Below are 21,632 nucleotides of genomic sequence, written 5' to 3'. Positions count from 1 at the left end.
ACTGTGTCCCACAGAAGCTGGGCCATTGTGCTGTTGTTTTCCTTTTTCTCCATATATTACTTCATCTCTGTTTTAATTTGTTCATTGATCCATTGATTATTTAGGAGCATATGGTTAAACCTCCATGTGTTTATGAGCCTTTTTGGTTTCTTTGTACAATTTATTTCTAGTTTTATAACTTTGTGATCTGAGAAGTTGGTTGGTATAATTTCAGTTCTTTTGAATTTACTGAGGCTCTTTTTGTGGCCTACTATGTGGTCTACTCTGTAAAATGTTCCATGTTCACTTAAGAATGTATATTCTGCGTCTTTTGGGTGTAGACTTCTGTAGATGTCTGCTTAGGTCCATCTGTTCTATTGTGTTGTTCAGTGCATCTGTGTCCTTACTTATTTTCGGTCTGGTTGATCTGTCCTTTGGAGTAAGTGGTGTGTTGAAGTCTCCTAAAATGAGTGTATTGCATTCTATTTCCCCCTTTCATTCTGTTAGTATTTGTTTCACATATGCCAGTGCTCCTTTGTTGTGTGCATAGATACTTATAATGGTTATATCCTCCTGCTGGGCTGACCCCTTTATCATTATGTAATGTCCTTCTTTATCTCTTGTTACTTTGTTTGTTTTGAAGTCTATTATGTCTGATACAAGCACTGGAACACCTGCTTCTTTCTCCCTATTGTTTGGATGAAACATCTTTTTCTATCCCTTCACTTTTAGTCTGTATATGTCTTTGGGTTTTAGGTGAGTTTCTTGTAAGCAGCATATATATGGATATTGCTTTTTTATCCATTCTGTTACTCTGTTTGTTTTGTTTGGTGAATTCAGTTCATTTACATTTAGGTTAATTATCGATAGCTAAGTATTTATTGAAATTGCAGGCTTCGGATTCATGGGTAACAAAGGTTCAAGGGTAGCTTCTATACTATGTAACCGTCTAACTCTTATTTATCTATCTATCTATCTATCTATCTATCTATCTATTTATTTATATTTTGGCATCATTAATCTACAATTACATGAGGAACATTATGTTTACTCGACTCCCCCATCACCAAGTTCCCCCCACATACCCCATTGCAGTCACTGTCCATCAGCACTGTAAGATGCTGTAGAATCACTACCTGTCCCTCCATGCTGTACAGCCTTCCCCATGCCCCCCACCACATTATGCATGCTAATCGTAATGCCCCCTTTCTTTCCCTCCACCCCCTTATCGCCCCCTTCCCACTCATCCTTCACAGTCCCATTCCCTTTGGTAACTGCTAGTCTATTCTCAGGTTCTGTGAGTCTGCTGCTGTTTTGCTCCTTCTGTTTTTTCTTTGTTCTTATACTCCACAGATGAGTGAAATCATTTGATAGTTGTCTTTCTCCACCTGGCTTATTTCACTGAGCACAATACCCTCTAGCTCCATCCATGTTGTTGCAAATGGTAGGATTTGTTTTCTTCTTATGGCTGAATAATATTCCATTGTGTATATGTACCACCTCTTGTTTATCCATTCATCTACTGATGGACAATTAGGTTGCTTCCATTTCTTGGCTATTGTAAATGGTGCTGCGATAAACATAGGGGTAAATATGTCTTTATCAAACTGGGCTGCTGAGTTCTTAGGGTAAATTCCTAGGAGTGGAATTCGTGGGTCAAATGGTATTTCTATTTTGAGTTTTTTGAGGAACCTCCATACTGCTTTCCACAATGGTTGAACTAATTTATATTCCCACCAGCCATGTAGGAGGGTTCCCCTTCCTCCACATCCTTTCCAGCATTTGTTTTTGTTTGTCTTTTGTATGGTGGGCATCCTTACTGGGGTGAGATGATATTTCATTGTGGTTTTAATTTGCATTTCTCTGATGACTAGTGATGTGGAGCATTTTTTCATGTGTCTGTTAGCCATCTGAATTTCTTCTTTGGAGAACTGTCTGTTCAGTTCCTCTGACTATTTTTTGATTGGATTATTTGCTTTTGTTTGTTTAGGTGCATGAGGTCTTTATATATTTTGGATGTCAACCCTTTATCGGATCTGTCATTTATGAATATATTCTCCCATACTGTAGGATGACTTTTTTGTTCTATTGGTGGTGTCCTTTGCTGCACAGAAGCTTTTCAGTTTGATGTAGTCCCAGTTGTTTATTTTTTCTTTTATTTCCCTTGCCTGGGGAGATATGTTCATGAAGAAGTCGCTCATGTTTATGTCCAAGAGATTTTTGCCTATGTTTCTTTCTAAGAGTTTTATTGTTTTATAATTTACATTGAAGTCTTTGATCCATTTCGAATTTACTTTTGTGTATGGAGTTAGACAATGGTCCAATTTCATTCTGTTACATGTTGCTCTCCAGTTTTGCCAGCACCAGTTGTTGAAGAGCCTGTCATTTTCTCATTGTATAACCATGGCACCTTTATCATATATTAATTGACTGTATATGTTTGTGTTAATATCTGGACTCTCTATTCTGTTCCACTGATCTGTGGTCTGTTCTTTTGTCAGTACCAAATTGTCTTGATTACTGTGGCTTTGTAGTAGAGCTTGAAGTTGGGAAGTGAGATCCCCCCTGCTTTATTCTTCCTTCTCAGGATTGGTTTGTCTATTCGGGGTCTTTTGTGGTTCCATATGAGTTTTTGAACTATTTGTTCCAGTTTGTTGAAGAATGTTGTTTGTATTTTGATAGGCATTGCATTGAATCTGTAGATTGCTTTAGGCAGGATGGCCATTTTGACAATATTAATTCTTCCTAGCCAAGAGCATGGAATGAGTTTCCATTTGTTAGTGTCCTCTTTAATTTCTCTTAAGAGTTTCTTGTAGTGTTTAGGGTATAGGTCTTTCACTTCCTTCATTAGGTTTTGTCCTAGGTATTTTATTCTTTTTGATGCAATTGTGAATGGAATTGTTTTCCTGATTTCTCTTCCTGTTAGTTCATCATTTGTGTATAGAAAAGCAACAGATTTCTGTGTATTAATTTTGTTTCCTGGAACTTTGCTGAATTCCCATATTAGTTCTAGTAGTTTAGGAGTGGAGTCTTTAGGGATTTTTATCTACAATATCATGTCATCTGCAAATAGTGACAGTGTGACTTCTTCCTTACCAATATGGATGCCTTGTATTTCTTTGTTTTGTCTGATTGCTGTGGCTAGGACCTCCAGTACTATGTTGAATAACAGTGGGGAGTGTGGGCATCCCTGTCTTTTTCCTGATCTTAGAGGGAAAGCTTTCAGCTTCTCACTGTTAAGTATGTTGTTGGCTGTGGGTTTGTCATATATGGCCTTTATTATGTTGAGGTACTTGCCCTCTATACCCATTTTGTTGAGGGTTTTTATCTTGAATGGATGTCTAACTGTCTAAGTTTAACTCACTTGTTATGCTATTATAAATAGTCTAATGACTCTTTTTTTCTCTTCCCTTTTATTCTTCCTTCTCCACTGTTTCTATGTTAGGTGTTTTATTCTCTACTGTTGTGTTTCTCTTGACTGCTTTTGTGGATAGCTGGTTTTATTTTTTGCCTTTAGTTAGTATTTAGTTGGTCTGCTTTCTTTGGTGTGATTTTATTTTCTCTGGTGACATCTATTTGTCCTTAGGTGTATGTCCATCTAAAGCAGTCCCTTTAAAATACCCTGTAGAGGTGGTTAGTGTGACACAAATTCCCTCAACTTTTGCTTGTCTGGGAATTGTTTTATCCCTCCTTCAAATTTAAATGATAAGCTTGCTGGATACAGTATTCTTGGTTCAAGGTCCTTCTGTTTCATTGCATTAAATATATCATGACATTTTCTTCTTGCCTGTAAGGTTTCCGTTGAGAAGTCTGATGATAGCCTGATGGGTTTTCCTTTATAGGTCATGTTTTTTCTCTCTGTGGCTGCTTTTAATACCCTGTCCTTGTCTTTGATCTTTGCCATTTTAATTATTATATGTCTCAGTGTTGTCCTCCTTGGGTCCCTTGTGTTGGGAAATCTGTGGGCTTCCATGGTCTGAGAGACTATTTCCTTCCCCAACTTGGGGAAGTTCTCAGCAATTATTTCTTCCAAGACACTTTCTATCCCTTTTTCTCTCTCTTCTTCTTCTTGTTCCGTTTTTATTGATCACACAGTTCTGTTAATATTCTTTCATTCCTTGAGATCTTTTATCTCTGTCTGCCTCAGCTTTTCTGTATTCCTGTTCTCTGATTTCTATTCCATTAACAGTCTCTTGCACCTCATCCAGTCTGCTCTTAAGTCCTTCCACTGTTTGTTTCATTTCTGTTATCTCCCTCCGGACTTCAACCCTTACCTGTTGAATATTTCTCTGCAGCTCCATCAGCATGGTTATGACTTTTTTTAAAAATTCTTTTTAAGGAATACTGGTGATATCAGTCTTATCAGGCTTTCTCTCTGGCGTTTGAGTGATTTTTCACTGGACCAGGTTCTTCTGTCTTTTCATGGTGACAGAAGTGATTGTCTGCGAGTGGCATGTGTATCAGCTGGGAGTACAAAGTGTCTTCCTGCTTGGTGGTCACCTTGCCCTTCTACACTGCCTGTGCCAGTTGACTGCACACAGGGAGCAGTCTCTGGGTTAATCCCTTGAGCTGCTGTGATTGGGGCGGCCCTCGGCAAAACCTAGGACACTGCCCATGGTCATAGTCACACAGCATGTGTTTTCCTGCAAGAATGGTGCCCCTTCATGCCTTCTGGACCTTGCGCTAGCTTCCTCTGCCTGTGCTGGGCAGCTGCGCTGAAGGGACAACCTCTGGGTCTGGCCCAGTTAGCTGTGTGCTGGGAGAAGACTGTGTGGTTGCTGTGGATGGGGCTGCTCCCCGGCTGGTCCACAGCAATGGCTTGTCAGCCGGTTTGCTTGAAGTGCTCGTTGGGGGGAATGAGCAGCAGGCAGTTGTTGTCATGAGGGTCTTTGGAGCTGCGTTACCTCCCAGGGGGTTAGGGCACCTGAACTTCCCTAAAATTTTCATCTGCTGGGCTGAGTGTGCCAGGACGATTTTGTTTACCTGTTAAACCGTTGTCCCTTTAAGACTTTTACAGCGCCTGCTTTTCTTTTGTCCCAGGGCAGTGGACTGTGGGGACCTGTTCACAGTCTGTCTTGGATTTTAGTTTAACCTTTCTCTAATATCCAGTACACCATACAATGTGTGTCTGTTCTCCCGGTGCAGATTGCTAGGGCTGGTTATTTAGCACTCCTGTGCTTCCACTCCCTCCCCACTCAGATTTTTTTCCTTCCTCTGGTGAGCTGGGGTGGGGGGAGTGCTTGGATCCCGCTGGGTCATGGCTTTGTATCTTACTGTTCCCATGAGATGCTGAGTTCTTGCAGATGTAGATGTACTCTGCCTGTTGTACTGTATTTTCTGGTCTCCCTTTTAGGAATAGTTGTATTGGCTGTATTTCAAAATATATATGGTTTTGGAAGGAGATTTCCACCGCCCTGCTCACGCTGCCATCTTGAGAAAATCCTGCTACTATATTTCTGAGATGTTTCTTTATGTTGGGAAATAATAATTTTGCGGTCTCTTGAACATCAATAATAGGGAAATCTTAACTTGTTCCAGGCTTGACACAGTGGCAGCATTGCAGTGAACGTGTTTTTACCTGAGATACAATTATTGCTAACTGAAACTCATTCCACGTTTCTTAAATAGCAAGTACGAGTATGTATTGTTTTAGTAGTATATATTTGCTTAAGATCTACTATTATATGTGTAAAAATTAGCATTTTGAAAATATATTCAAAGTCTTATATTAGAGTGCCACTGTACCAGTTGCTTTGTAGTGTCTGGGCTGTGGTCTGGCTTCTAGTTAAATTTTTCCTCTGCCTTCACAAATGTCCCTTGTTCAGCATGGGGGCTGTATTGGACTATATTTCAAGTTTGTGTGCTTGTTTTTTTTCTTTTAACCACTTGAGTCTTCCGATATGGGTTGTGTACAGGGGCCCATGAACACACACTCAGCTAGGAGAGTGTCACTTTTTTCTTTTCATATTATTAACATACAATTACATGGGCAACATTATGATTACTAGACATCCCCTATTATCAAGTCCCCACCACATATCCCATTACAGTCACTGTCCATCAGCATCGTAAGATGCTATAGAATCACTATTTGTCTTCTCTGTGCTATACTGCCTTCCCCGTATCCTGCCCCTGTTGCATTAAGTGTGCTAATCGTAATGCCCCCTTTTCCCCCTTATCCCTCCCTTCCCACCCATCTTCACCAGTCCCTTTACCTTTGGTAACTGTTAGTCCATTCTCAGGTTCTGTGAGTCTGCTGCTATTTTGTTCCTTCAATTTTTTCTTTGTTCTTATACTCCACATAAGAGTGAAATAATTTGATACTTGTCTTTCTCCACCTGGCTTATTTCACTGAGCACAATACCCTCTAGCTCCATCCATGTTGTTGCAAATGGTAGGATTTGTTTTCTTCTTATGGCTGAATAATATTCCATTGTGTATATGTACCACCTCTTCTTTATCCATTCACCTACTGATGGACACTTAGGTTGCTTCCATTTCTTGGCTATTGTAAATAGTGCTGCAATAAACATAGGGGTGCATATGTCTTTTTCAAACTGGGCTGCTGCATTCCTAGGATAAATTCCTAGGAGTGGAATTCCTGGGTCAAATGGTATTTCTATTTTTAGTTTTTTGAGGAACCTCCATACTGCTTTCCACAATGATTAAACTAATTTACATTCCCACCAACAGTGTAGGAGGGTTCCCCTTTCTCCATATCCTCACCAACATTTGTGGTTGTTTGTCTTTTGTATGGTGGGCATCCTAACTGGTGTGAGGTGATATCTCATTGTGGTTTTAATTTGCATTTCTCTGATGATTAGCAATGTGGACCATCTTTTCATGTGCGTGTTGGCCATCAGAATTTCTTCTTTGGAGAAGTGTCTGTTCAGAACCTCTGCCCATTTTTTTAATTGGCTTATTTGCATTTTGTTTGTTGGGGTGTGTGAGCTCTTTATATAATTTGGATGTCAACCCCTCATTAGATTTGTCATTTATGACTATATTTTACCATAATATAGGATGCCTTTTTGTTCTACTGATGGTGTCCTTTGCTGTACAGAAGATTTTAGTTTGATATAGTCCCCACTTGTTCTTTTTTCTTTAGTTTCCCTTGCCCAGGGAGATATGTTCATGAAGAAGTTCCTCATGTTTATGTACAAGAGAATTTTGCCTATATTTTTTTCTAAGTGTTTTATGGTTTCATGACTTACATTCAAGTCTTTGATCCATTTTGAATTTACTTTTATGTATGGGGTTAAACAGAATCCAGTTTCATTCTCTTACATGTAGCTACCCAGTTTTGCCAACACCAGTTGTTGAAGAGGCTATCATTTCTCCATTGCATACCCATGGCTCCTTTATTGTATATTAATTGACCATACATACTTGGTTTATATCTGGGTTCTCTAGTCTGTTCCATTGGTCTATGTGTCTGTTATTGTGCCAGTACCAAATAGTCTTGAATAATGTGGATTTGTAGTAGAGCTTGAAGTCAGGAAGCGTAATTCTTTGCTTTATTCTTCCTTCTCAGGATTGCTTTGGCTATTCAGGGTCTTTTGTGGTTCAATATGAATTTTAGAACTATTTTCTCTAGCTCATTGAAGAATGCTGTTGGTATTTTAATAGGGATTGCATTGAATCTGTGGATTTCTTTAGGCAGGATGACCATTTTGACAATATTAATTCTTCCTATCCATGAGCATGGGATGTGTTTCCATTTATTGGTTTTTTCTTTAATTTCTCTCTTGAGTGTCTTGTAGTTTTCAGAGTATAAGTCTTTCACCTCCTTGGTTAGGTTTATTCCTCAGTATTTTATTCTTTTTGAAACAATTGTGAATGGAATTGTTTTCCTGATTTCTCTTTCTGCTAGTTCATCGTTAGTGCATAGGAATGCAACAAATTTCTGTGTATTAATTTTGTATCCTGCCACTTTACTGAATTCAGATATTAGATCTAGTAGTTTTGGAGTGGATTCTTTAGGGTTTTTTATATATAATATCATGTTATCTATAAACAGTGACAGTTTAACTTCCTTCTTACCAATTTGGATGCCTTTTATTTCTTCATGTTGTCTGATTGCCGTGGCTAGGACCTCTAGTACTATGTTGAATAAAAGTGGGGAGAGTGGGCATCCTTGTCTTTTTCCTGATCTTAAAGGAAAAGCTTTCAGCTTCTTGCTGTTAAGTATGACGTTGGCTGTGGGTTTGTCATATATGGCCTTTATTATGTTGAGGTATTTGTCCTCTATACCGATTTTGTAGAGAGTTCTTATCATGAATGGATGTTGAATTTTGTCAAATGCTTTTTCAGCATCTGTGGAGATAATCATGTGGTTTTTGTCCTTTTTGTTCATGTGGTGAATGATGTTGATAGATTTTCTAATGTTGTACCATCCTTGCATCCCTGGTATGAATCCCACTTGATCCTGATGTATGATCTTTTTGATGTATTTTAAAATTCTGTTTGCTAATATTTTGTTGAGTATTTTTGCATGTGTGTTCATCAGGGATGTTGTTCTGTAACTTTATTTTTTTGTGATGTCTTTGCCTGGTTTTGGTATTAGAGTAGTAGAGATGTTGGCCTTGTAGAATGAGTTTTGAAGTATTCTCTCCTCTTCTACTTTTTGAAAAACTTTAAGGAGGATGGATATTAGGTCTTCACTAAGTTTTTGATAAATTTCAGCAGTGAAACCATCTGTTCCAGGGGTTTTGTTCTTAGGTAGTTTTTAATTACCACTTCAATTTCTTTACTGGTAATTGGTCTATTTGGATTTTCTATTACTTCCTTGGTCAGCCCTGGAAGGTTGTGTTTTTCTAGAAAGTTGTCCATTACTTCTAGGTTATCCAGTTTGTTACCATATAATTTTTCATACTATTCTCTCATAATTCTTTGTATTTCTGTGGTGTCTTTAGTGATTTTTCCCTTCTCCTTTTTTATTCTATTTCTATGTGTAGACTATCTTTTTTTCTTGATAAGTCCAGCAAGGGATTTATCTATTTTGTTTATTTTCTTCAAGAACCAGCTCCTGTTTTCATTGATTACTTCTATTGTTTTATTTTTCTCAATTTTACTTATCTCTGCTTCAATCTTTATTATGTCCCTCCATCTACTGATGTTGGGCATTGTTTGTTCTTCCTTTTCTAATTTCATTAATTGTGAGTTTAGACTGTTCATTTGGGATTATTCTTCTTTCCTGAGGTAGGCCTGTATTGCAGTATGCTTCCCTCTTAGCACGGCCTTCACTGTGTCCCACAGATTTTGTGGTGTTGAATTATTGTTGTCATATGTCTCCATATATTGCTTGATCTGTGTTTTTATTTGGTCATTGATCAATTGGTTATTTAGGAGCATGTTTTTAAGCCTCCTTGTGTTTGTGGGGTCTTTAATTTTCTTTGAGTAATTTATTTCTAGTTTCATACCTTTGTGATCTGAGAAGGTGGTAGGTATAATTTCAATCTTTTTAAATTTACTGAAGTTCTTTTTCTGTCCTAGCATATGATCTATTCTTGAAAATGTTCCATGTGCACTTGAGAAGACTGTGTATCCTTTGCTTTCGGATGGACTGTTCTGTAGATGTCTGTTAGGTCCGTCTGTTCTAAAATTTTGTTCAGTGCCTCTGTCTCTTTATTTTCTGTCTGGTTGATCTGTCCTTTGGAGTGAGTGGTGTGTTGAAGTCTCCCAAAAGGAATGCATTGCATTCTATTTTTCCCTTTAATTCTGTTAGTATTTGTTTCACATATGTAGGTGTTCCTGTGTTGTTGCATAGATATTATAATAGTTATATCCTCTTGTTGGACTGACCCCTTTGTCATTATGTAATGTCTTTCTTTGTCTCTTGTTACTTTCTTTGTTTTGAAGTCTATTTCATCTGATAGAAGTACCGCAACTCCTGCTTTTTTCTCCCTATTAGTTACATGAAATATCTTTTTCCGTCCCTTTACTTTCAGTCTGTGTATGTCTTTGGGTTTGAAGTGAGTCTCTTGTAAGCAGCATGTAGATGGGTCTTGTTTTTTTATCCATTCAGTGACTCTATGTCTTTGAATGGTGCAGTCAGACCATTTACACTTAGGGTGATTATCTAAAGGTATGTACTTTATGCCATTGCAGGCTTTGGATTCGTGGTTACCAAAGGTTCAAGGGTAATTCCCGTACTATCTAACAGTCTAATTTAACTCAATTCTTGTGCTATTACAAACACAATCTAAACATTGTTTCTTTTTTTTCCTTCTTTTTCTTCCTCCTCCATTCTTTGTATATTATGAATCATATTCTGTACTCTTTGTCTGTGCCTTGGGTGACATCTATTTAGCCTTAGGAATACTTAAATGTATAGGAGTCCCTCCAAAATCTACTGTAGAGGTTATTTTTGGGTGGTAAATTCTCTCAGCTTTTGCTTATCTGAAAATTATTTAATCCCTCCTTCAAATTTAAGTGATAACCTTGCTGGGTAGAGTATTCTTGGTTCAAGGTCCTTCTGTTTCATTGCATTAAATATATCATGCCCCTTCCTTCTGACCTGTAAGGTTTCTGTTGAGAAATCTGATGATAGCCTGATGGGTTTTCCTTTGTATTTGATCTTTTTTCTCTCTCTCCAGCTGCTTTTTAAAGTCTGTCTTTATCCTTGATCTTTGCATTTTGATTATTATATGTCTTGATGTTGTCTTAATTGAGTCCCTTGTGTTGGGAGATCTGTGCATCTCCATGGCTTGAGAGACTATCTCCTTCCCCAGATTGAGGAAGTTTTTCAGCAATTGCTTCCTCAAAGACACTTTCTATCCCTTTTTCTCTCTCTTCTTCTTCCGGTACTCCTATTATGCAAATGTTGTTCCGTTTGGATTGGTCCCATAGTTCTCTCAATATTCTTTTATTCTTAGAGATTCCTTTTTTTCCTCTCTGTGTCTCAGCTTCTTTGTGTTTTTCTTCTCTAATTTCTGTTCCATTTACCATCTCTTCTACTACATCTAATCTGCTTTTAAATCCCTCCATTGTATGTTTCATTTCAGATATGGAATTTCTTAATGATTGGATCTCCATCTTAAATTCGTTTCTGAGTTCTTGAATATTTTTCTGTACCTCCATAAGCATGTTTATTATTTTTATTTTGAACTCTCTTTCAGGAAGATCAGTGAGTTCAGTTTTATTTCACCCTTTTTCTGGGGTTTGTGAGATTTTGGTCTGAACCATGTTCTTTTGACATTTCATATTTCTGTGTGGTGCCCTCCAGTGCTCAGAAGCTCCAGTCTCTGGAGCTGCTCAGCCCCTAGGATGAGGTTGGGGGTCATAGTGGAGTGGAGGTGGTGCCTGTGGGGAGGAAAGATCTGTTACCTTACTCCCATCTGCCATGCCTGTCTCCCTTATCTGAGCCAGTGGGCCGAGCACACAGGTATAAGCCTCTGTGTGCATGTGATACTCTTTCTGACTGAAAAGTTATTGATCCCTTCTTTTCATCCAGCCAACTCCTTCATGCCTCAACTACAGTTGTTTTTTTTCTTTTTTAAAACTTAGTATTTTATATTGAGGTACATACAATAAAATGTACAAATCTTAGTGTACAGCTTGATGAATTTTGATGTGTATACTTTAAATTTACTTCCTGAGAGAAGCTTTCCCTACCCTGGCCATCTAAATGTGCTCTTTCCCCTGTCTACAGTTGATCTAACCCTGCACATATACAATTTGTTGATTTTATGTCATTTATGAGATTATGGTTTATTTTCCTCTGTGTACTTCCTGAGGGCAGCTGTACTTTATAGTGTTTTGTTGATCACACTGTAACACTGGTACCCTGCACATATAGGCACCCATTAAATATTTATTGAATGAATGAATTCTAAAGAAACAATAACACTTCATTGACTTTCTTGGCCCCTGTGAAAATTAGACCATTGTCTTCAGGAATACAATACAGTGATCTCTTAGGCCCCTTACTTACTGAATATTGTATGTATCATTTATGCTTCAGTTTTTCTCTAAATCAGTTTCTTTCTATATCCATTTCGAAATTTGTTGGAATTTTCATTTTCAGTGAGTTCGTATGACAGTGTGAGGTTCTTTTTGTCTTTCCATGTCAGAAGAGTAACACATATAAACTTGGAGGTTTCAGTATATAGTCTCACTTCCATTTTATTTATAAAATTTCTGGAAAAATCCAGATACCAGTTCCTTTTCCTGAGAAGTATGTTTTCACCTTTCTTCATTCAAAGAGCCAGTTTATCAAATTAGCAGTTATGTGTTAAGAATAGCTTTACATTAGGTCTTGTGAGAAGTATATAAAGAAATTGATCATTACTTCTCAGGAATTCATAGTATTTAAGGAAGATTAATAAATTGGTAGTATGTTGGATGTGAGGGAGTTTCATTAGTTCATGACTACAGTGTAAAAAAACCTGAACTTACGTGATTAAAATGGAAGTGTAAAAGTAGAGAGCAAATATGAAGGAGACTGTAAAAACAATTAATGGGACTTCATTTTGTGTAAGTTGAAGCTGCAGAATTCAAATATATAAAGTAAAAATCTCAAGTTGTGAGAGTAAAAGAATGATAGCATCATCAAAGAAAGAAGTATTGGAACATGCAAGTTTTGTAGTTAACACATTCTGAATTTGAGATTACAGTAGGGCATTCTGTGACAGTGACCACTGTGCACTTAGATGTGCAAGATTGGAACTGGGTAGAGGGATAAGAGAGAAATAATTTTCTGCACTGATGTAATGGAAAAACCATGGGGATAGATAAGCACTACAAGATAAATGTAGTGAAAGGATTGCAGAGGACTGAGTTTTACACCACAGGAAATACCCACATTCAGGCTGTGAAACAGAAAAGGGAGCTATTGAAAGAGATGTAGAAAGAGTAGTTGGAGAGGTAAAACAGAACCAGGAAACTCATTAAACTCATTAAAGCGAATGCCAAGAGTGAGCAGAGGGAAGCAGACCCTGCCCAGAAAGAGGTGGACTCTAGAGCCAAATAATGTAGAAAATTCTAAGAAAACGCAGACAGGTAAAGGGCCATTGACTTCAAAATCTTAATGACTTGCAATAGTTCAGTAGAATGTAGAAAACAAGAACCAGGTTTCAGGAGCTTTAGGCAGTGTGTGTAGTGGAGTCATCCAAGGCAGGAAGAATAATCAATTATTAAGAAGTCCTGCAGCATATAAAGAACTCACATGCCTCAACACCCAAAAAGCAAATAACCCTATTAAAAAATGGGTGGAGGATATGAACAGACAATTCTCCAAAGAAGGAATTCAGATGGCCAACATGCACATGAAAAGATGCTCCACATCACTAATTATCAGGGAAATGCAAATTAAAACCACAATGAGATATCACCTCATGCCAGTTAGGATGGCTGACATAGAAAAGAATAGGAACAACAAATGCTGGCAAGGATGTGGAGAAAGGGGAACCCTCCTACACTGCTGGTGGGAATGTAAACTAGTTCAACCATTGTAGAAAGCAGTATTGTGGTTCCTCAAAAAACTCAAAATAGAAATACCATTTGACCCATGAATTCCGCTTCAAGGAATTTACCCTAAGAATGCAGCAGCCCAGTTTGAAAAATACATATGCTCCCCTATGTTTATCACAGCACTATTTACAAAAGCCAAGAAATGGAAGCAACCTAAGTGTCCATCAGCAGATGAATGGATAAAGAAGATGTGGTACATATACACAATGGAATATTATTCAGCCATAAGAAGAAAACAAATCCTACCATTTGCAACAACATAGATGGAGGTAGATGGTATTATGCTCGGTGAAATAAGCCAGGTGGAGAAAGACAAGTATCAAATGATTTCACTCAACTGTGGAGTATACGAACCAAAAAAAAAAAAATACTGAAGGAACAAAACAGCAGCCAACTCACAGAACCCAAGAATGGACTAACAGTTGCCAAAGGGAAAGAGACTGGGGTGGGCGTAGGGGGGAAGGGAGGAAGAAGGAATAAGGGGCATTATGATTAGCACACATAATGTAGAGGAGTGCACAGGGAAGGCAGTATAGCACAGAGATGACAAGTAGTGACTCTGTAGCATCTTACTATGCTGATGGACAGTGACTGTAATGGGGTATGTGGTAGGGACTTGATAATGGGGGGAATCTGGTAACCACAGTGTTGCTCATGTAATTGTATATTATTGACACCAAAAAAAAAGAGAAGTCCCACAGCAAAAGAAAAGAGAAACAGAATGTTAACAAGGTTTCCAGTAGGTTATGTTAAGGTTTGTTTGTTTTTTTAATGAAATAGATTACCAGCAACTATCTGTAAGGAGTCAGTGGACAGGGCAAGATCAAAGAAACATGGGCTGGGATGGACATAGGAATGAATAATTGAAGTGGCAACCAGGAGAGTTGGGAAGACACAGGGGTATGATTTAGGAAAAAGGATGGTTGTAGCAGAAATCGTGCTGAACTGGAAATCTGGAGACCCATGTTCTTGTCTTGGCCTGGCTATGTGGAGTTGTGAGATCTTGGAAAGGGCATTTTGTGTTTTCTTCTGTAGACTCAGTGCTCTCTTCTTAAGTCTGAGGTAGTCACACTAAACTGTTTCAGAGCAAAAAATCTAGGTTTGAAATTTTCTGTTTCAGCAATACACGAGTAAATGAAGAAAAGTGAATGTATAGACATATGTATTTGGGCATAGGGAGAGGGAAGCTAAGGAAGTTTAGCTCCCATAGGCTTAATGGAGGCCAGCTGCTACTATTGGAGAGGTAGAATTGGAGAATATAAATAATTTATTTATATCCATCCTTATTTTTAGTAATTACTTGGCATTCTACCATGTTTCATTATTCCAAGCAATAGGTGATGCAGTAGAAAGAGTTCAGAGGTCTGAGTTTGAGTTACAACCACACTACTTATAGGTTTTCTGTGTGGTTTAAGTTGGTCATATAATCACTTTGAGACTTCATAGTCTGGAAACGAGCTGTTGTGAGAAAGAGCTTTGTAAACTAGAGCACGCTGTATTAATATAATCAGTTTTGTCTATTAGAAATGTCCCTTCTGATCCCATAATAAGTAGCAGAAGAAGTAGTATTGATAATGGTACTACTAGTAGCTGACTTTATATGGGGCTTGTTGCATGTGGGGCACTATCTAAAAGCACATGCCATTTAACCCTTGTAATAATCCTATGAAGTAATGCTAGTATTATTCCCATATCAGAGATAACGAAACTGAGGCATAGAGATAGTAATATACCCAAGACCAGACAGCTGATGTATGAAGGAGCCAGAATGCACACCTAGGCAGTTTTACTTCTGAGACCATGCTCATGAGTGTGGGAATATAACTTTGCCTCAGTTAATTAAGATAAACGGGCTTAATTTAAATTGCCATCAGTTTTAATGAATTTTTAATAGCAAGATTACTTGAATTAAGAAATAGCAACTCAATTTAATGGCAAATATGGTCATACTGAAGTAGTAAACCAATACAATTCTATCTTAAAAGGCATATTTTGCTTAAATAAAAACTGTTAGTTGACAGTTTTCATTAAATCTCAAGAGAGTTTGACTTTTATTTTTTCAGGAACACAAAGAGGGTCAGCTTACATCCATGCCCCGAGAGGTTTGCAGATCATTTGTGAAAATTATAGCAGAAGTCCTTGGATCACCTCCAGACTTGGAATTATTGACAATTATCTTCAATTTCCTTTTAGCAGTTCACCCTCCTACTAATACTTATGTTTGTCACAACCCCACAAACTTCTACTTTTCTTTGCACATAGGTAGGTATAATCATTTTTGTTAGATCTTGGCTATTTCCATTTTCATTTTTTCTTCCTACTTAATCCACATTTGATATTCATTGAATGACTTCTGTGCTAGAAACTGCCCTAAATTGGGACAGGGCAAAGGGCTATAAAATGAACCAGACATGGTTAAATGACAAGCAGGGACAGGAGACATCTACTGAAATACAGTAAGAAGCACTATTTGGTAAGTACCTAATAGATGTAATAGAAGAACTAATTGGATTTCAGAGGAATGAGGGGTCCATAAGAAAGTTGTGGAGAAAGGAGATTTAATAGATTATATATCTTACATAGGCATTGAAGAATTTAGGTACAGTATGTTAGGTAGACTGGATAATTAGCATTCTAGGTAAAGATATTGAGTTTTAAAGGGTGGAAAAATAGAAAGAGAAAATAAAGAACAAAGAATTTTACCTAAGTATAGGGATCGATAAAGGAGTAGTAAGAAATAATACCATAAATATCATTTTGGACCATCATTTATTTACATTTTCTCCCAAGGTCATATTAAATGGACCCTTAAATGCAAGGCCAGAGAATTTGAACTTGTATTCTGGTTAGGGGTCATTGAGGTCATTAAGGGTTTTGTTTTCTCGTGTGTTTGTTTTGAGCAAAGGGATATGAGGTAAGTAAATTATTGCAGTAAAATTCAGGAAAGAGAAACCATCTATAGAAGCTGTTAGAATGGATGAAACTACTAAAGAAATGTGCAGAAAGAAGGAAAAAAGAAGCTCGGGATAGAACTATAAGGAAGAGTAACCAGTGTAAGGACAAGATGGTATAGTCAGAGTTTTAACAGAGTTAAGAAAATGTAATGTGGTAAGAAAGCAAGCAGGAATGTACCCATGAGAAAGCTAGATAGTAAATTTAGAGAGGAAAACTGGTTGTGAAATAGCCATTTTAAGGAATGTATTAAATGAATAAAATGATTCAGCAGCAGTAAAAATCCAAATGAAGACAGCATGACTTTGTATTAGGTTCAGTACATGTATAGTGAATAAAATTATGTCAAGATTCTGGGAGCAGGGTAGTTGCAAAGATAAGTAAATTATGGTCCCCTACCTTAAGGGAGCTTACAGCCTGATAGAGGGGAGAGCAACACAGACAGATAATTACACTGTTTGGAAAGCACAGTGGTATAAATGTTTCATTTTCTGGTAGCATAGAGCATGGTGAGGGGATGTTTCCCAGGAAACTGCCTGCTCTAAGTCTTAAAGGTTGAATAAGAGTGAAGGGAAGGGCATTCCAGGCAGAGCAAAAGCTTAATGAGATGCTGTGTGCAATGGGTTGTTGTAATGTTAAAAAAAAAAAAAAGGCTGGAAAGGGAAATGCAGACAGATCATGGAGATTCTTGTAGACAAGAAGCTTGGGCTTTAGTATCTAGAGTGGTAAAAAAGCAACAGAGAGCCACTGGAAGATTTTAAGCGGGATTGACATTTGTAGAGTTCTGGTAGCTATGAGGATTTGAGGGTGACCAGGTGCCCATCACGGATACTATTTAGAAGTCTGTGACAATCATCCAGGTGAGAGTGGTAAAAGCCTGCATTGTAGCACTATGCTAGGGATGAGAAGAGTTCAAGAAACAGGAAATTAAGTTAGTGGAACCTGGAGGCTGACTTAGTATGGATAAAGTAAAGGCAGGGTCAAGGGTGGCTTCAGGTTTCTACATGGGAAATGGATGCTTCTACCGCATGAACCAGAGAACAAAACAGGAGGGGTGAATTTAGGGCAGAAAGATGATTCAGATTTCATTTGTTGCATTTGTGGCACACTTAAGAAATCAAGCAGTTAAATTTGCAAGTATGAAGCTCAGAAAAAAAAAAGCTGGAGATAGCAATTTTGGATTTATATTGGATATTGAAGGGGATATGTAAAAGTAGAAGACCCAGTTCTTCCCTCAAGGAATGAAGAGATGAGCAGTCTCCTTGAAGAGCTCATATTAACATATAAAAAAGTGTACAGTTAGCTATTAAACTCTAGAAATAACTGCAATTGGAATAAAAAGAAAATAGAAGTTAATGTGGCTAGTAATAGTCACGAAAAATCAAATGTACATTACTATAAAATATACCATATGTTTTCACTTTGAACATCTTCATAAAAATTTGTATTTAATTATTTGCTTTTAAAGTTATATTCTTGTTTTATCCTGTTTAAAAATTTTACTGTTTCAATTTTTATTCTAGATGGCAAGATCTTTCAGGAGAAAGTACAGTCAATCATGTACCTGAGGCATTCCAGCAGTGGAGGAAAATCTGTTACTAGCCCTGAATTTGTGGTAATAAGCCCATCTGATTTTACTGCTTCACCACCTGAAGGTAAAAATAACAATAATGAAAATATAATCCTTCCTCATTTAGTTCTGAACATTGATAGATAAATAAACTATACATGTTTTAGCAGTATAATATAACCTGATGGACTAAATAAATGGAAGGTTAAATTTAAAAATTATAGAATGTATTTAAGGAATTCATTTCACTAGTTTCTTCTGTCAGTAACACACACTCAACATAGCAAGGAATACTCAGGAAACTTACGATACAAATGAGGTTTATGCTGTTCTGCTCTGAAATTCTGTCCCCTCTTATCATAGTCATTTGTCTTTCATTAAGCTTCTGATTTATTTTCCCATTTTCCTCAAAAGCTTTGCATAACTTACTCTCTCCTTTCTACCTAAACTCATCATTCTAGACAACTTCACTTGCTGTGTGAATGACCATCCAACGGTCCAGTCTCATGTTCCTTGACACTGGGGATCTTTCCCTCTACTTTATCTTCCAATATGCATGCATCTATCTTGGACTTTGTCATCATTAAGAATGCTTCCCACCTCTGAAAGTGTAGTGATAACCTATCTTCTGGCTTCTCTATCTCCATCCCAAGTTCCCTACTGCCTGTTATCCCCATCCAGCCTAGGTCCCATTAGCCAATAGATTCCTTAACACTATCTTCAATTTCCTTGTCCCTTTGGCCTTCTGGCATTCTTGACCTCAAAAACCCTAATCTTGCCTCAGTCTATCCTCATGCTGCTGAAAGCTGCTAGAGAAGGTTATCTCTGAGAATTCCTACAATTACAAGGATCTCAATCGTAGTAGGCCTTTTAATGCTGCCCTGTAGTTTTTCTTTATGTATAGAATCAATTCCCTCTTCTATTTCCCTCACAAGTATATATTCAAGTCTTTAAGCTTACAATATTTTTCTGTCTTCCTAATTTACTCTTAACAGACTACCTCATCTCTACTTTTATAGAGAAAGAATAGGTACATGTCCCCTAGTTGTGTGAACTGATTGGACACCTCTTTCTTTCTTGACCACTGTCCTCTTCCATACGGAGACATTGCTTTCATTGTCAGTCCAGTCTACTTTTGTCTCTAGCTCCAATGCGTATTATTGAACAGTGCAGGTAAATAGAGATATGGATGGGCAGGATGTGTTTCAGCACATTTTAAGGCTGTGTTCTATTAGTTCTATTAGTTTTATTTGGAATTTTATAGGAGATGTCTGTTTTAAAATCATTGTGCATCGCTCTGTAACACTTTTAAATACAGTCATGCTCCCATTTTTTCCAGGTCTTTTGAGCAGAATCTCTTGGCAGACTTAGCCCTTCAGCCAAAATCCAGAAATTGCTAAGAAAAGCTTCTGAGCTAAGGAGCTGTTTTATTGCCACAAAGCCTATGCTCTACAGCAGTTCATTCAGTGCCTATTTACTCTGTATCAGTGCTTTTCAAGTTCTAGCATGTAAAAAAATAATCCCCTGGAGAGCTTGTTAAAACACAGATCCCCGGGTCCTCCTTCATGCATTCTGATTCAGTAGATCTAGAGTGGAGCCTGAAAATATACATTTCTAACAGTCACACAGGTGGTGTTGATCCCCATTCTGCTGGCCCACAAACCACACCTTGAGTAGCTTTCAGTTATATCCCATGCACTTAGAATGAGAATGATTTTTCTGGCCTCCTCTTACACAGATATTAAAAGCAGCAAATTGGAGATCTATGGCAAGGAGAAGAAAAAATATATTCCTTCTTACTAGAGCAGCAAGACATGCCTACAGAAGTGAAGGAGGAAGAGAATAGTCTAGGGCCATTTGGTCTAGTAATAATAATTATAACTATTACTACTGTTCATTAAGCCCCTATTATGTGCCAGACACTATGCCGGAAGCATCACAAATATGATCTCACTTAATCCTTAAGCAACCTTGCCAAGTCTATATTCTGATCCTCAGTTTACATTTGTAGCAGCTGACACTCATATAATTAAATAATTTACCTAAAGCCACCTAACAGAACTATTAGTTGGATCCAGTAGTATTGGTGGCAAAGCCCACACTCTTTCCACTGTATCAAACTGCATCCTAGTGATTGCTAGCCTGAGGCAAGTTAAGTTTCCCTTAATTCATTTAATTTCACTATAGTAGAACAGTTAGTCCTGATGACTTTGATTCATTCAGTCAATATTGTATTTTGTTAAGCAGACAGGAAAAGACACCTGGAAGATTTTAATAAAAAGTAGTTAAAAGAAAAACAGTTTGGGCAAGTTAAGAATTTTAAACATTAGTACTAGGAACATTAACCTATATGGATTCTTTAACATTGCTAGATAAATGGGTTATTGCTGTGGTTGTGTCTGGTAGTCCAGAAAAGAAGTGGTCCCACTTAATAGGTTTTTAAATAACATTTTTCTGTCTACTCTTACCAGGAAACAATTCCTCCAATATTATTCCACAACAGATGACTGCCAACATGTTGCGCTCTAGAAGTCTACCAGCATTTCCTACTTCTTCATCTCTAATACAACCACAAAAACTGACTGGAAGTTTGGGTTGTAGTATTGACAGGTTACAAAATATTGCAGATAATGATGTCACTTCCCAACCAGAGAAACTGAATTCTCTGGAGAGTTCTGAGACGCTGAAAAAAAGCAAAGAAGATGACTTCATCAGTAGCTGTGAGTCTGCAAAAACTGTTTGTGAAATGGAAGCTGTATTTTCAGCCCAAGCCACTGTCACTGGTGTTTCAAAGGGAACAGTGGGATTTCCAGTGGTCAGAATAGATCATAAAGACTTGGGAGCAGAACCCAGATCAAATGGTGACAGTCCTGGGGATGAGTCCTGCCCACGTCGACCTGATTACCTAAAGGGACTGGCCTCATTCCAGCAAAGCCACAGCACTATTGCAAGCCTAGGGCTAGCTTTTCCCTCCCAGAATGGATCTGCAGCTCTTGGCCATTGGCCAAGTCTTATTGACAGGAACACTGATGATTGGGAAAACCTTGCCTTTTCTCTCACCTATGAGCCAAACTACAACCGAACTACCAATGCTCACAGGTACTCACATGTTTTTGTTGACCCTCCCTACCTCATTTTCCTATTCTTTGAAGAGTATCTACACTTCTAGAAACATCTTCATTATTGTCATGTCTTAGAAGACAACATACATACTAATAACAGAAAGATCTCTTTTTCCTTAATCTAGATAATATTGATATTCCATATTTAACTGAAGACTAAGTCATGCATAGCTCTCAAAGAAAAAAAATATCTTGTGGTTTATTTAATTCCTATGGTTATTAGAACAACTCTTCAAGGAAATTATAAGATTTATCATTGTTTCTGAAAGTATCACCTGTCCAATTAAACTTTCTGTGATAATGGAAGTGCTTTACCTGTGCTTTCCAATGTAGTAAACACCAGCTACATGTGCCCATTGAGCAGTTGGAGTGTGGCCAGTGCAACTGAAGAGCTGACTAAATGACACAGCTGGCAAGTGACTACCATATTGAACATCATAGATGTAGCGTAGAATAGTATTTAGTAGACTATATGCCTAAAAAATATTGGTGTTAAAAAGTGATTGCAAATCTGTTAATCATAGTGAAATGATGAA

At 37.7% G+C, this 21,632-nt stretch overlaps 1 protein-coding gene across 5 annotated transcripts in view; it reads left to right on the top strand.

Annotated features, from left to right (window-relative positions):
* LYST (lysosomal trafficking regulator) overlaps nucleotides 1-21,632 on the top strand; it is a 224,662-nt gene that overhangs the window by 90,901 nt on the left and 112,129 nt on the right. For all 5 annotated transcript variants that reach the window (XR_008998856.1, XM_036919307.2, XM_057505741.1 and 2 more), the window contains 3 exons: nucleotides 15,516-15,714; nucleotides 17,928-18,059; nucleotides 20,446-21,073. Coding sequence is in view for 4 of the 5 variants with exons in the window: in XM_036919307.2 (XP_036775202.2) it covers nucleotides 15,516-15,714; nucleotides 17,928-18,059; nucleotides 20,446-21,073 (959 nt within the window). In the remaining variant the exon portion in view is untranslated. The remainder of the gene's footprint in view (nucleotides 1-15,515; nucleotides 15,715-17,927; nucleotides 18,060-20,445; nucleotides 21,074-21,632) is intronic.

This window comes from Manis pentadactyla, chromosome 8 (assembly GCF_030020395.1).
Source record: "Manis pentadactyla isolate mManPen7 chromosome 8, mManPen7.hap1, whole genome shotgun sequence".
In the NCBI taxonomy this organism is placed as follows: Eukaryota; Metazoa; Chordata; class Mammalia; order Pholidota; family Manidae; genus Manis; species Manis pentadactyla.
Note: the sequence above shows the minus strand (reverse complement) of the source record. Positions and strands in the feature narration are given on the sequence as shown.